The following is a 15912-nucleotide window of genomic DNA, read 5'->3' as shown; positions in this document are numbered from 1 at the left end:
CTAGTGTGCTTTTTCATGAGAGTGGTTCCAAGCCTCGGTTTATGTACTGGTCTTGTTTGTACTTCCTTTGGACTAGAATGGACTTTACTGGTTTTGTCCAGTCTATTTCAGCTATTTGTACTTTTGCTTCTTTAATTCTCCGGAATATTATTTCTCTTTTTGTCCGCCAGTTTTCTAAATTACGGGGTCAGATCATCCTAAACTTTATGGCAAGGCAGCTTTAGTTCAGTGGTAATCTAGTTAGTCTTTGGACATGAAACCCAAGAGAGAGACTTTGAGGAAACTAAAAATCTACACATTTACTGTGTAGAGATGTTTCATGATTTTAATGTGAGTTTCAGAAGTCCATTTTAGAAACAGTCCCTGCCTAATAGTATCTGCTAACCTTCTTATTATTGTTTTATAGAGAGCTTTCACATAGTGGTATATTTATGCATGTCTAAGGCCTTTGTTGGGATGTTAATAGTAAGCGTGAAGTTTGACAGATTGGATGTGCCATTAATCTTACACTGGAGTAGTGATCCTATATTGCTGACAGCTCAAATGCTTGTAAACTGCATTAAAGACTGCTGGAGTTTGGTTTTTTTTAAGTCTTGCTCTTGCATATATGCAGTTTCAAATTCTAATACTTACATTTAAGACTGATTAAATATATAATAGCTGATTTGTTCAGAGCAACAGGAAAGTTTCTTTCTAAAGATTTTTTACAGGTGATATTTAGACCAGTGGCAGGTAATTTTTTCAATTAGAATGATCTTAATTATATAGCACTTTCATCTCAAATGATTCCAAAATGCTTTACAAACTGTCACAATTTATACACAGTTTTCTTTATCCGTTGCTGAAGTGCAGCCACCTTGGGTGAAACACAGCAACTATTCCACACTGCACAGCGGCATGGGACTGGAAATTAAGGATCTCTCTGTATTTGTAATTGCAGTGGTAAATTAGGTAGGCTGAATGTAATTACCTGAGCTGGAATTTGGCCAGGAGATTGAAGTTAACACACTTACTCTTATGAAGAGTTCCCTGGGATTGCTAATGACCAATTTGGGTAGGACCTTCCATTTATATCTCATCCAAAAGAAAACTCCTACAGGAATACAATGCCCCTAACAACTTTCTTTTGCATAGCTATTGCATTGAAATGAAAGAATGAACAGACTTGGCATGTGATCACATGACGGTGTGACATACACCTGGGGTTAGCAGTTACAAAACTTAGAAAAGATATTTTTCAGTTAACATTTTTCGTGTTTTTTTTAATTTGCTGGGTGAGCAGCGTTAGTCAAGTGCCACAAGTGAGGAGATGCATAAGACAAGAATGGTGGAACATTTGTATAATTATAAGGCCTTCTGTGAGAAAGACATGATACTTCTTACACTTTTGGCTGAGGGCTAGAAAAGATTAGGTTTACTTAATTGTTCTCATTGTATTTCTTTTTATTATCAGTGTAGAATGAGAAGCTTTATATTAAAGTTGTTTTCTATGGTGTTTTTCAATTTACATAATAGGCACCTATAGAGGCTAACCAATCTAAATTAGTAACTGGTATAATTATGTGTGGCCGATCATGATGAGGCATGAACAAAAAATAGGTGAAAGACAGTATTCTGCTTCTGTTGAATTAGCTGTTTTAGTTGTCTGTACCATAAATATTTAGCTCCAAATCATGCAGAGCACAGATTCCCAGGTCTCAGTTTACTAAGACATGAGACTTTTCTTAAGGGGAAGAAATGCTGCAATGCAAAATATGGCATCTTGAACCTGCTCACAGATGAAAGGAAATACTACATTCCCTTGTGTCTCATCTAAAATTCAATGTGAATTAAGTGCTTAGCTATAGCTCCGTCATTGTGATCCATGTCAATATGGGCCCTCTGTCAGACTAGTTTATGATTAAGGCACTGGAAAGGCACTTAAGATATGCAAGTTATGTCCTCAACTGTACTTAATATTTAAAAAATAATTGGATTGTGTTTTGATTCCTGTTTTAAAAATGGAACTGAAAAATAATGCTTGTTACAGAGAGAGGCCTTAACACCAAAATCTTCAGTTTACTGGTAATGCAGAAAAAATGTGGTTATGACACACACCTGGAAAAACCTGTAAAGAAATCCAGCATAAAGTTATGCTACTGTCTTGCAGAAGATTTTTGATACTAGTTGATCTTTCAAAAGCAGGAGTTTTTGGGAGGCAAGAATGTTATTTGCCTGTAGTAGTGTGTGAGTAAATATGGCTTTTAGACTTTCCTACTCACTCCTACTCTCTTCACTCAAATGTATCTCTGTTCCTCAAGTGCTATGGGAACAAGATGCATATGGGAATTTTTGAATGATACCATGCTAAATGATACTATGCATAAAATGTTCCTCATAAGTTGCAGACATATAATGATCCCTCAAGTGTACAGATTTTCAAAGACAGTATACTCTGTGAAATACAAATAATTGCTGTCCTTTCTCTGAAGTTCACACAAAATAAACTGAAATGATCCCACTGAAATGAAGAGCAAAACCGATGGGTGCATTTTCAGTGAGTAAAATAAAATACGAAAGAGTTTGAAAATAGAAAAGCTGAATATAACATCTTCATTAGGTAGTGTACATAGCACAAGAATAAATTAGTGGACTTGGAATGACATGTGAGGAATAAGCCATTAAACAACTCCTTAGCTGTACTGAACATAATGAACAACTAGTTAGGTTATAATTTTGTTATTAAATTTTTGCTATGTCATTGTTTTGATATGATGTGAACATAAAACATAAAACATTTTTCTTATACATTTGCACAGTAAAAGCATACAGTATAAATTATGTTCTCTAAGATAGGCACATAGTCACTCGTGTCTAAAAGTATTGTCTTCAGACAACAGTCATAAAAACTTCAGTTTACCCTTTAGATTTTTAGATTTTAGATTTTAGCACTTTTCTTTGGCTGTTATACAGTCTCTGCAGAGTTATCATGTAAAGTATGATGCCAAATATATTGTATTTCAGATATGAGTGTTCAAATTTGTAACAATTGTTCTGAATATGAAAAAAATATAGTGTCCTGTCATAACAGAGGGAAAAGTTTTCATTTCATGTCCAAGTTTCCTTTTTTCTCACATTTTATCTTGCTTGACCCCCTTACCTGTCATGGCTACCAAATATTGACTCCTTAACTGTAAATTATACAAAGTACATCATATCCTGTTTCAACTCTGGTAATAACTGTCATTCTATAAGCATCTAAGATGCTCAATGCCTGTATCCTCTGGCATCAGTTGTTAAATAGTCCAGTATTAGAAATCTATTACCCTCCTGTTATTACGGATAATGTACTGCGCTGAGGCCTCCTCTCTTACTTGTGGGAAGGAGGTGACATGAGATTTTGACTATTCACCCTTAAAAGCAGACTTTGAAAGAACTGCGTTCTGGTACTGAGCAATCTCATATTTTGATGATCAGTTTTTTTTCCAGAGAGAACAGGAGCACCTAATGTCCAAAGGATCAACTGGATGGCTCATCAGCTTGGTAAAGGTTATTGGGTTTCTAAAGATGATGAAGAAATGGATCTTGCTCTGGTCCTGATCCACTGAGAAACAGAGATTGTTTCAACTATCTAGATTGAGGGACAAAATAAAAGTGTTCTGTTTTTGATAAGTGGGGGAACTGAGACTGACATGAGAATTTTGAGCTTGAACCCACAGATGAAAGCATTTGTACTTAGTACAGTATGTATAGCTATCTTCATTTTTATTTCACTACTATCTTTTCTCTCTAGTATATCGATGAAATAGTTCTTCCAAAGTCAGCAAAGTCTAGCTCCTGCTGAAGTAGAGTCTTGTGAGACAGTTCCCTGATAAGGAAGGAGGGGATAAACACTTAGACCATTATGACTCATCTCTCACAGATTACATTCTTTCACATAGGAAGCGGCTGTCCTACTCTTTTTTCTTGGTTTCTGACTTTTATTTTATTCACAAAGTCATTATTTCTGTTTAATTGTCCATATGTCATACCTGTGAACTGTGTTTTCCACTTTGGCATCCAGGGAACTCTTTACTTTTGCACTAGGAAAACTAAATTCTTAAGATGGTGAGCGAAACGGTTCATATTAATTGCTGGTGTGGACATGGCCTTCACTGCATGAGAGTATGAAATATGTCAGGGTGTCTTGTGAAACCATGCAAATACAGCCTTGTGCTGTCACTGGCATGCACCCATCAGAGGTGAAGCTGTATCTGTGGCTTTGCTAAAAAATACCTCCATTCTTAATGTCTCCTGAAGCTTTATCTATATTCTTATCAACCACCGCAGTAATACTGAGGAAGACTCAAAGCTAATGCAGCATGTGATAGAGTGATTCTATTTGCTTCAAGAACTCAGCAACTGCTTCTGTGATGATTGTGGCTATGGTAACTTACTGCTTGGAGCATTCACATTACGAATACGTACATCACTCGAAGATAGAAAAAGGTACCAGTTTCTGATCACTGAAGTTCTTCAGGCTTTGTAATCCACATATAAATTATTCTCATCCTTATATCCTTCCTTTCCTATCCTTGAACAATCTCCTTTTTTTTTATTTTCTGTTGGGATTCTGTAGTAGAGGGGGAAATAGCATTGTGTGCAGCTCTCTTTGCTTTGCCCATGTGCTGACCCTGTACTTATGACAGTGAGAGGCAAAACTTCTTTACTCATAACTGATAGTGCATCTGTACACAGACAACAGGTAAAGTACATTTAGAAGATTTTTCTCAAAAAGCTTTATTTGCTAAGAATTGCCTTGTTTTTTATCCTGATTTTGGTTTTGAAATTATTTATAGAACATGCTGCTTTGTGCTTTTAGACTGACATTCATAAAACTCAGTTTTGGCTTATCCAAAATACAAAGATGTAGTTTCTTTCTTAGTAGCCATGCTTGTGACTTCAGTTGTGTTAACTACATTTGAAACTGCAAGAATGAGCAAATTAGACTGAGTTATCATTTCTGTGTAGAACAACTACTGTAACATTGCTATAGAAAATGGCAGTTCTGAAAAGAATGAGCAGTGCTAAAAAACAAAACAACTGTAGAAAAGCAGAGATCTTTGTATCAGAAAAATCTATCTTTCTACTTTCTACTTTCTACATCTAAATGTATCCCAGACTCAATGACAATTAGTTTGAACAGGTTATTTATTATATGAATTCTTTCTATAATATACTATAAATATATTTAAAATTATAACATACAATATCTATATAAACAGTATAAAAGATATCTCATTAATTAACCTTCTGAACTGCTGTGTAGTGAAACAAGCATGTGGATAAAAACATAAGACAGTGTGTCTGTGTGCATGTTATAGTTACTTGCTTAGAAGATATACTAAGTACCTGTGTTTCTTATTTTATGCAGAAAATGTTAGATTTCACACATCTGCAGAGCTGGTAGGATTCTGTGAAATCCCAATAGCTACACTCAGTTTAAACTATTTGACACAGTTGTCCTTGTTTGCTTATAGGAGATACTGTAAAACATTCTACTTGAAAAGTTCCAATGAATACACCTTTACCATTATGTGGGAAAGTATATGTCTTTTCTAAGCATTACCAGTTTTTTAAAATAAGTGTTTAATAAAGAAGCCTCACTATTAATTCTTTAACAATTCCATGTGAATAGTTTGCATAAACTGTTGCAATCTACATAAACTATTATCATATTTTCATCATAAACAGTTACTGTGCTAGATTTTATGAGACCATTTATGCTTTGAAGTTTGGCTTCTCTGAGGCTTCATTTAAGTGGTGACATATGCTATACAGTGAACATCCAGCAGAAGTTGTTACAGTCTTCTGTGTCCTATTGCTTGCTCTCTGATGTTGGTATTGGCTCTTTTTTTCCCAATAAATGTTGTCTTTACATGTAGCAGCCAATGAGCAAAGTGTTTTGGAAGATCTACTTCTCATGAAGCTTAACCATGTTCTACAGTAGGTTGAGGTTACCAAGTAGGGAAACCCTTGATACCTTTTTTTAACATTACACTGCCTGTGCAGGCATTTTTAAGGACATTGAGCTCCTTTTCACATCTTCAGTTTGTTTCTAGAAGTTAACCCTCTTCACTGGCCTTGGAATTCTTACACCGAAGGCAGGCAGTCGTCAGCATACAGCAAATTGACTCAGAACCTGCTGGATTCTTCTTTTTTGGATTCCCAAGCATCTCATATCTTGTTTCTTGTCACTTGGAACTTCTTGTTGCAGTTGATCTGATTTGTGCGTATGCATCATTTCTGCTATTTATATATTTGGGCCATCATTACATTTATGTTGTAGGTTTTAGACGGTGAAGGTTTGCACAAAAGGGTAGATCTGCAATTTCACTTAAAAGGGAGAACTGAAAGGAAAAGTCCCAATCTCTTTATTTCATAAATAAGGCATTTCTGCCAAGGACTCTGCAGGACAGGGACATAAGAGTAAGGTAACATTTCAGGTTTTCAGTTATCAAGATTTTAATATGGTAGAGAAAGCCTGAGGTGCAAATATTATTGTACTGACAACCACATTATTGCATTGAAAGGGAGCTGAACTATGCTCTTAGTGATATATTTTACCTAGAATGCAGACCTGTTCTAAATGGATAACTGAAGTTCTGGTATCCTACTATGTTGAAATCAGAATATACTGTATGTTTAAAATTCAACTTCCTTAATATTTAAGGATACAGGACACTTCTGATTCTGATTTGCTTTGAAAAAGGTGATAGAATTTGCACAAAAAAAGTAATTACTTTTAAAACTGTCCATTAAAACAACAACAAAAACCAAACAAAAAACCCCTTTTATTAATTTTTTCATTTTACATTTAGTTTTATTCAGTAAAGATTTTCCAAACTGCCTTTTTCAAAATTTTAAGCCAGTTTATACTAATTGGAGTAGAGAGGAGTGCAGATGCATTCTCTGTTATTTGAAAAATCTGGAAAATATAACGTAAGGAGAGTAGATCTTTTTCTGCTACCTCTTGAAATGAAAGTGAGGATTTCTTCAACAACAACAACAATAAAAGATTAGAAAAGAATCTTTTAAGGATACTTGTTCATTATATGTATATTTCAGTAAGTGCTTTAAAAGGCAAAAATTAGGTCTCATCTTTTTAATTATCTCAATATTGCCTATAGAAATACTCAAAGTAAATAGGTCAACAGCTCTCCAACATCAGCTACTGGATTTCAGAATCTTATGAGAAACAATGACTAGGATTAAACTGTATACCCATACAAGAGATCCTAGGAGAATTTTATAAACAAAAATCTAGAAACTGAACTTTTATTATGGATGCTTGAATGGACATGACTACAGAAAATGCAATGGTCAAAAAAACTTACAGCCAAGATGACCACTGAGTGTCAGTCGTGTGTTATCAGTATGGCAAAATTCCTTGAAGCCAAATGGCTTGTCAATGGAACAAAGCAAGTAACTGAGATTAGCCAAAATATATTTCTAAAAAATTTCATGTGGGACATTAATTTAGGACAAAATATCAATATTGATTACCATCTAAAGATTACTTGGTGGTATTAATTCTTCAAAGGATTATAAAACTTCTGGATACAAAGACTGAAATCTGGTCCCTTTGTGGGGAGATTAAAATGGATGGATTTGCAAAGCCAGAATTGGATGCAAATATTTTTATAATTGGTAAAATAAAATATATTTTTATGTAAAATCTAATATATTTTCCACATTTCATTTAATGAAGCAACGAAAAATTTAAAATTTTCCAAAGGATTTAACATGAAATTGGCACAATTACCCCATGGATCTCTCTATTTGCACTTTTCTTCCACTTTAGAGGCTTTGTAATTGTATGGAAGTTATGTGCGGTTAATAGGTATTGTGTTGAATATTAGTTTTACTTTTTTGATACCTTTCTCACTTTAATTTTTACATCTGTAGAATTGAAAGAACATTTGGGTTTTCATTAGTATCTGAATAAGATTTATTATTTATTTGCTTCATCTACTCTGCATAGTGCCATTAATGTAAAAATAGTAGTCTTTGTAATGACAGAAAGTGTGTATCTAATGACCTTACTGTGAGCAATTAGCCTTTTCCCCTAGTGATGGAGAATTGTCCATTCCTAAATATATAATAAAACAGAGAGTCTTTATAAATCTTTAACTGGTCATAATGAAATAAATAAATATAAATGGAAAATCCCATGCAGTTTCATCTTTTGCAGAATAGGACTGCAAGTGAAGTTTTCTCTCATAATATGCTCCAAAAATATTGGCAGGTATATTTAATCAAACTGTGATGACATAGAAGAAAAATTAATGATGCAATAATAGGCAAATCAGTTTGTGTTTAACAGTCTAAACCTATGTTATGCAGAAACCAATAATGAAATCATAAACTTTTTTTCTTTTCAGACAAAGCATATAAACTTAAGGTATGCAGGAGGATGTAGGATTCAGGAAGTTCTTAATTCTATGTAATTTCAAAATCTTTTTTTATACTTGTATCAACTTTAATCTATGTTTTAATACCGAATTGCATTCCATTATATTTATAGATTGACTTTGCTCCAAACAAATAGCTTTTGCTTTACCTGAAATAAAATCTGTATTGAAAAGTCTGCAATAATGAATCTAAATTTGGTGTTAAAGTTTTAGAGAATATAATGCACTTTGAAGGAACATTTTTATATTTCTTGTTTCCACATTATTCTCAATAAACATAAATGTTGTTTTTTAAAGCAAATGCATTTTAAAAAAAAACAACCACAACAACATAAGCATCTGTTGTGATATAGAGGCATTTTGCTAACAACTGCATAGCTCTAAAGTATTTGCTTTCATCTTTTCTGGTCTGTGAATTATTGATGTTTACTTCCGTTACATTCAGAACCAATGGATATGATGAGATCATAGAATCATAGAATAGTTAGGGTTGGAAAGGACCTTAAGATCCTTCCCAATAAGTCCCTGATTTACTGCCACTGTGTATCATAACAACTATTTCCAATTAACTCGTAATAAAATCCCTTAAAGTTACACTTTTCCACAGTTAGCATCAAATCTAAGATGTGCTTCCTCTTCCTTTTTGCTTTATATTCTGTTGTAATTCACATTTTCTGCAACAGCAGTGTTGTTTATTCAATTTCTATTTGTCTTTGAACTTTCACTTGTGTTCTGCTTTCTTTAATGCTTTTTTATTTTTCACTTCTGTGGAGTCATTAATTTGTTGCTATGTCTTCTGAAACTATGCTCATGACACCACTGGTGGAGTCAGTGACCCCTACTACCTGAAGGCATCACGCTTGTACTTCCAGTTCAATGCTTTGATACCAATCTGTTTCCATGATATCAAGAAAGAAAAGGACTGTGCCTTACTTAAGTGACATATCCAAGTTGCTGCCAGCAAATCACTGCTGAGCCCTAACACAATTGTGGCCCCAGACATCATATAGTTCTGTCTTCATCAGTTCATTTTCTTTATCTCCTTTCAGAGTGCCAATTCTTCAGTTGTCCTTCCCAGCACAACTTCAGATTTTTTTTTTCAGGACCCATCGAAGAGAACTAGCAAGACCTTGAGACTGAACTCATAATGGTTCAAGACTTAAGAACTTTGCAGTCTCCTGCGTATCCCTTGAATTTGCCTATACATAAGGTATACATGCTCAATATATATAAGCAGTGCTATGTTCTGGTTTTGCAACATGAAAACAGAAAATATCTGGTTGCTTTCTAAACATCTTGAAGACTCCTTTTCTCTTTCTAAACACTTGTGGTCATGACTGATCGCAAAATTGAAATAGAGACAAAAATTTAGCCCTAGAGAAAGCTCTCCCATTCTTGATTCTTCCAATAAGAAAAATGTATATTTCTCTTATCCCCTGCAAAATTAGTAAATTGTCAAGGAGCACTATTAAGGTACATTTCTGTTTACCAGCATAGGGACAAACATTTCAAAATTTTGATAGACATAAGACAGCTACTTGAATCTTTATGTTCTGAAAGACAGCTAGTTCTTCTAGTTCAAGTACCCTAAAATAGGAATTGCCAAAAGGATTACATTGCTTAAGGAAAACAAGGACTGGATCATTTAAGTTAGGGTGGATGGCATCCAGAATAGTGAAGAAGAAATGAGAACACTGACAGGTGCATACAAAGCTACTTGGCAGTATATCCAGTTATTTTAGCAGCATTTATTATCTGTGTAACTTATCATCTACATAAATATTGTCCCGAACATTTAATGCATATCTGGTTTATTCCCCATATTAATTCTCCACTTGAGTCTGTATCAGAATAAAACTTGTTTTTTTTCAAACCTATAATTGCCATTCAGGTGCTGGGTTATCAGTGGACGGCTACTTGTAGTTATTGTTACTTCCATTTGCAGACAGGAAAAATTCAATCTGTCAGAAAGCATTTTACACCTTATTCCTACTGATAGAGTAATTAATTTTCTCCAAATGTAGTGAATTATTCAAATTATCTCCCATTTTCCTCTGTCGATCTCTGTATTTATGTCAGTGTGCATTTCCTAAAATTCCTTCCAAACATAACGAAACAAAAATTCATGCCACAGATGTAAAAATATACTGTCTTTCAGATGAAGAGTTATTTTCAGTAACTTTGGGCTATATGGGTTTTTTTCTTTGCTGTGGGTACAAGGGAAGACCTGTTTCAGCTCAGAGACAATCAAAATCGCCATTAGATCAGCATGTAATATCAACAACGTAAATCCCCTGACTCATGTAGAGCTTGTTTAAGCAGGGATCAGTTGTTTCCCCTGTGTGCCTTAAAAGGCTTGCAGTTCTAGAAATTTACTGCGTAGCTGTGTGATCCTTGGTGGATAAATTACCAACTCTCAAATGCAGTTGGCAGCGTCGAGAAGATCCCAAGTAAGGAGAGTTCCGTGATTGTATCAGCTCAAATTATGTTGTAGCTTCTGTGACTTGTACAGCCCAAACTATACCCTAATAATCATTAGTTGTATCAATTGATCCTCAGACAGGGGGGAAAAATCCCCAACATCTTACGCTTGCTTCACAGTCACGTTCTTTTGTGTGGCTAGGGGACTTGTCAACTGTGTTACAATAATTTTGTGATACTTGGTATCACCTTGCTCTTTATGCCCTGGGAAGGCACACATATAATAAGTAACAGACACTGGTGGAAAAAATGTTGCTACACTTCTCTGGGGAAGGTCTATGGAGTGGGAGGGGTAGATGCATATCAACACAGACATTTTAAGATCAGTTATTTCTTGTTTTGCTGTCCATGTTATGAACAGGATACTTTATGCCTACAAAAGAAACAGTCATTCCTGCCTGAGGAAACCAATTTCATTCCTGACAATATCAAGTTTAAGTAGTATAACCAATTAATATGGATCCTTTCATAATTATTTTATTGTGCTGATGCACCTGATTGATTGTCAAAATCAATTGCTCTTCTTTCAAATAAAAAACTGTTGTCAAAGTGACGATTCAAAATGACAACCGACCCTGTAAAACATGGGGATTTATATCATGTTTATAGCTATATTGTTATGTGGACAAAAATCAGTGCTCGTAATATTTGTCTCTATGATTCTTTGCAAACTTTTGTCACACAAACATGGAGTTGTAAAATAATTTTTGGATCCCTTGCAATACAAAGTGTTTGGTACATAGAAGGGTGGTAGAATAACACGAAACATATTTTCTCTGTCCTTGTCTGTAACAGTCATGGCTAGATTAGTTGTGATCTCTGCAGCCTAAAAGGACTGAAGATTAGCTATTACAACAAATTCTGTATGGACTGAGGTACTGGACAGATAATTCGTCATTATGTTGCATGTCTCTGCATTTGCTTTCCTATTGCCTTGTTCAGCCACTGTTGTGCTAACAATATGACAAGGGCTTTTGGTATTTTTATTTTTCCTTGCTTCCACATATTTTATTATCTCAGCATTAATTTGTATTACAGCAGACAGGAACTGCACTTCAAATGTGTTCAACAAACTCACAAGGAGGTATCACTGTTCCAGGGAAAGAGGAACTTCCTAAGCTGCTGTATTGAGTAAGAGAACACAAAGACAAAAAAGTGTATGTATTAAATCAGGTGGAAATTTCCTCTAGCCTGGTATTCCACCTCTCATACCAGGTGTCCAGATAAAGCATAATAACAGACCAAGCATGTTGTAATACTTCCCTAGAATAATCACCTCATTTTCCAATCTCTTGCATCCAATATTTTTTTTTTTTATTTAATGAATCCCAGTGGATATTTCCTTCTAGAAATCCACCTTAAATACAAATAGTAAAAAGAAATATCTTTTAATTTGTTTTTAATATGGCCATTGCTAGTTTTCCTTGATTTTTCTACTCTGCAGCTCAAGGTTCATTTCAGGTAAGTGCCTTCAAAAAATTCCCAGCTGCAGAAAGTAACTCACTGGAACTTCTTCCCATATTTTAGACATAATTTCCAGAATGTTGGAAGAATTCAAACATTACTTATAGACAAAGACTGGTGTACCAGAAGTCTTTGATTTCAAGTCTTGCTGAGGAACAAAAGAAAAAGCTCATGAATCATGATGCTTTTTATCAGTTCACAAGCCTACAAGTTCAGACATTCAGATGCCAGAGATAAAACAAATGTCATGATTGTTCACTTAAATATTTTATGATCAGCTCTGAGATTCATATCCCTGTTTTCCTAGAACAGGAGAAAGAGGTATAGTGCGTATTTGGCATGCCAATTTTGGTCACAGTTTGACCACTCCTCTCTTTCATAAGGACAGAATGCTCTTAAAGACTATTTTTTTCCTTCTGTACATTCTGGGAAACCCTCTTTAGAAACATCGATGGGTGACAGTTTGGTATTTAAAGGATATATGCTCTTTACTTTCTGAACCTCAGCTCATCTTTCAGAGGGGTGAATTAGAGAAGAACCTTTTCACTTTCTCTGTCTCAGCTGACATAAGATATGTGATAAAGCAATTTTGGGAACTGGGCAGCTAGTATAATTGATCATACAGTCATAGCCATTGAGTCTTACAATATCTGGAGACGGCTATTGTTTTTTCTTTGCTATGTTGTTATTTGTCAAAATATCTGGACTATTTAAAATAATATAAAATAGCAGGATTTCACTTGCTTCATAGTCAGGTTTCTATACTAGTGAAAATTACTATATTGATGTTCACATTCTACAAGCAAACTGTTTTGTCATCTTCCTATATTCCTTACATATATGAAAATACTGTGATACTGAAGGCATTACTTGTTTGTGGGTGTTGAATGTTAATATTAACATCAAGCACTCTATGTCTGTGGAGGAAGCTATCAGTCTGAAAAACAGGTTTTACCTCTAACCAAAGATTAATAAAAGAGATAATCACATCTTCTTCACTGAATTCTAGTATTTCTTTTTATTATTGTGAGTTTTCTGACACATAGCATTTTAATATTTTAGGGATGTTGAGACAGACAGTTTCATACGGGAAGAATTTTTAGGTTTAGTTGTGTAACCACAGCCACATTCTAGCCAAAGTTTTTAGAAATTGCATATAAATACAGCTACAGAAGTGGATGTATCTTAATTAAGACATTGCATAGAAAAAGGAGTAAAATCATTGTTAATATGCTAACTGTCTTTTGGAACTCCCAAAATTCAAGTAGCTCCAAGGGATGGCTAGGAACCTGTTCAGGCATGCTGCTATTTCCCATGGGCAGTTTTGTCTTTAAAAGGTGGGAAACTACCCACTTGGGAACAGACTCAGAAAACATGGATTCTTGGACATTATGCACTGTGATCCCAGAAGAACTTAGACTTTGTTAGCTCTCTAATTCACAGGTTTGGGGTTTTTTTAGTGACATGGGAGTTAGTAAAACAAGGTTTGAATTTTACCAAAGTTTACTAGTGCTCCTGCATTCTGGGTGAATTTCTGGCTATAATGCGTGGCTAAACCAGTTGTTTCAGAAATGTTACCAATATGTATTTATGTTGCACTTCAAAAGAGAGCTTGACTGACAGTAACAGAGTCCGATTCTTTCAGGATTAATATGTAAGTGGTGGCTTGAGCCTAAGAAAATGAATCTAAATTCCTTTGTGGTCAAAATACATGTTTTTTCTGCCTCAAACATGCATCTGTTGACTTAAACAGCATTCTGTTGACTGGGAGAAGAGCAGAATAACATGTACGATTATTCTCTTAACAGTAGCACCAATTCTTTTCTTTGTATTTTGGTGAGGCAACTACTAGGCCAGGTCGTTGCTCCTCACCTCCCGTAGTACCATTCCACTCCGTTTCAGACTGTCAAGCCAGAGGGCTGCCCTCACTCCTGGTAGATTGACAAGCTATATCCAGGGTGCAGATGGTAGTGACATTTGCTCCAACTGCTTTAGCTGTTCTTTGAGCTCTGTTTTTTTGAAAGGGCAAACATGCTTCTGCACATGGGATTACATATGGTCCTCTTGTATAGACTCCTAAATGGACTATTCTACCTTTAAAAGCTTTTACACTATAACTTCTTGTCATCTCTATTTTGCAGATGTTAATCAGTGAGTGAGTGAGGGAAATTGCGGAAGTGACCTATGATTTTTTTTTTTTAGAAACATATTTTGTAGTAAGTGTTATAAATTACTTTTCCCTTTAGGCTGCTCTGGAGAAAATCATGAAAGAAAATCTGTTGTTAGATCAAGAATATCAAATCATTCAGGACTACTAATTAAAAGGTAAAGAAGACCTCACAGAAATCTATGCCAATAGAATCAGGGTGGAAAATGCCATGAAACATCATCAGCAGGTAAAGTGCTAACATCACTCATTCAGTTCATTTATCTCATCTCTAAAATTCGTTTGATCAATGCAGCTACTTAATAACAATAAAACACTTGCTAGTAATACCTATCACCTGAATTCTTATTTTCTTCTTGGTTACTTCACACTTTTCATATGTTCTTTTTTTTTTTCTTACTTGCTGTGTATTTTTATCTGTCTATATCTATCTATCTATCTATCTATCTATCTATCTATCTATCTATCTATCTATCTATCTCTATCTATCTATCTATCTATCTATCTATCTATCTATCTATCTATCTATCTATCTATCTATCTATCTATCTATCTATCTATCTATCTATCTATCTATCTATCTATCATCTATCTCTATCTATCATCTATCTATCCTACCTGTTTGGGTTTTTTTTTGTTTGTTTGTTTATTTTTACAGCACAGTTCATGTAAGGTATTCAAAATTCATTTCTTATGGATTCCACTTTTACACCTGAAATGTATTTATTTTTATATATAATTAAAATGAACTCTGCCGTTACATATAACGGCTCTACAAAACACTTCCTCCTGGAAATTTTTGTGACATCAAGTCAGGCTCTATAAGCCTTTAATATAAAAACCAGTCAAATAAAAATGAAAAAAGGTAAAATCTAGTTTGATGATCATCCATGCCAGATGTGTAGTTGCTGGGTATAACATTTTATTGATAATCAGCTACATTTTAAAAGATAGATTTTATAATTTGTCAGTGCTGTGGAGCACAACTTTCTTGTGTAAATGTAGTCATTGTGTCAGTGCACAACTTTTCGTGTAAATGTAATGACAATTCACAGAAAAAAGTCTTTTCTGTTTCTTTTCTTTGTGTTTATATTCAACTCTCAAAATGCAAGACTGCTTGTGTCATCACGCTCAGAGGCAGGTTCAAATCAAAAATTTCAGGAAAGAATTTTTATTAACTGAGGTCATTTATGCAGGAACCAGGTTCTGGTATATTGATATTTTAGTCCATTTCCTAAAAGCACAGTGTAGAAGTCTTGAAATAAATCAATTAAATGTGAAATTTAGATTATTTGCTAGTACTTTACTCTTATCAATCCATTTTATGTCTTATACCCATACCTTCATTCATTGTTCATTTCCTTGTAT

The 15912-nt window shown here is 34.5% G+C and overlaps 1 protein-coding gene across 1 annotated transcript in view; it reads left to right on the top strand.

The window, feature by feature from the left end:
• The window catches only part of CCDC178 (coiled-coil domain containing 178), a 165389-nt gene that overhangs the window by 87704 nt on the left and 61773 nt on the right, over positions 1-15912 (top strand). The window contains 1 exon segment of the mRNA XM_057397375.1: positions 14624-14773. Coding sequence (XP_057253358.1) covers positions 14624-14773 — 150 coding nt within the window.

Source organism: Pezoporus wallicus, unplaced genomic scaffold, assembly GCF_028554395.1.
Source record: "Pezoporus wallicus isolate ANWC-B61680 ecotype Strahan unplaced genomic scaffold, APGP_CSIRO_Pwel_v1 contig_227, whole genome shotgun sequence".
Lineage (NCBI taxonomy): Eukaryota > Metazoa > Chordata > Aves > Psittaciformes > Psittacidae > Pezoporus > Pezoporus wallicus.
The sequence above is the reverse complement of the archived record's forward strand: the minus strand, read 5'-3'. Positions and strand labels throughout refer to the sequence as shown.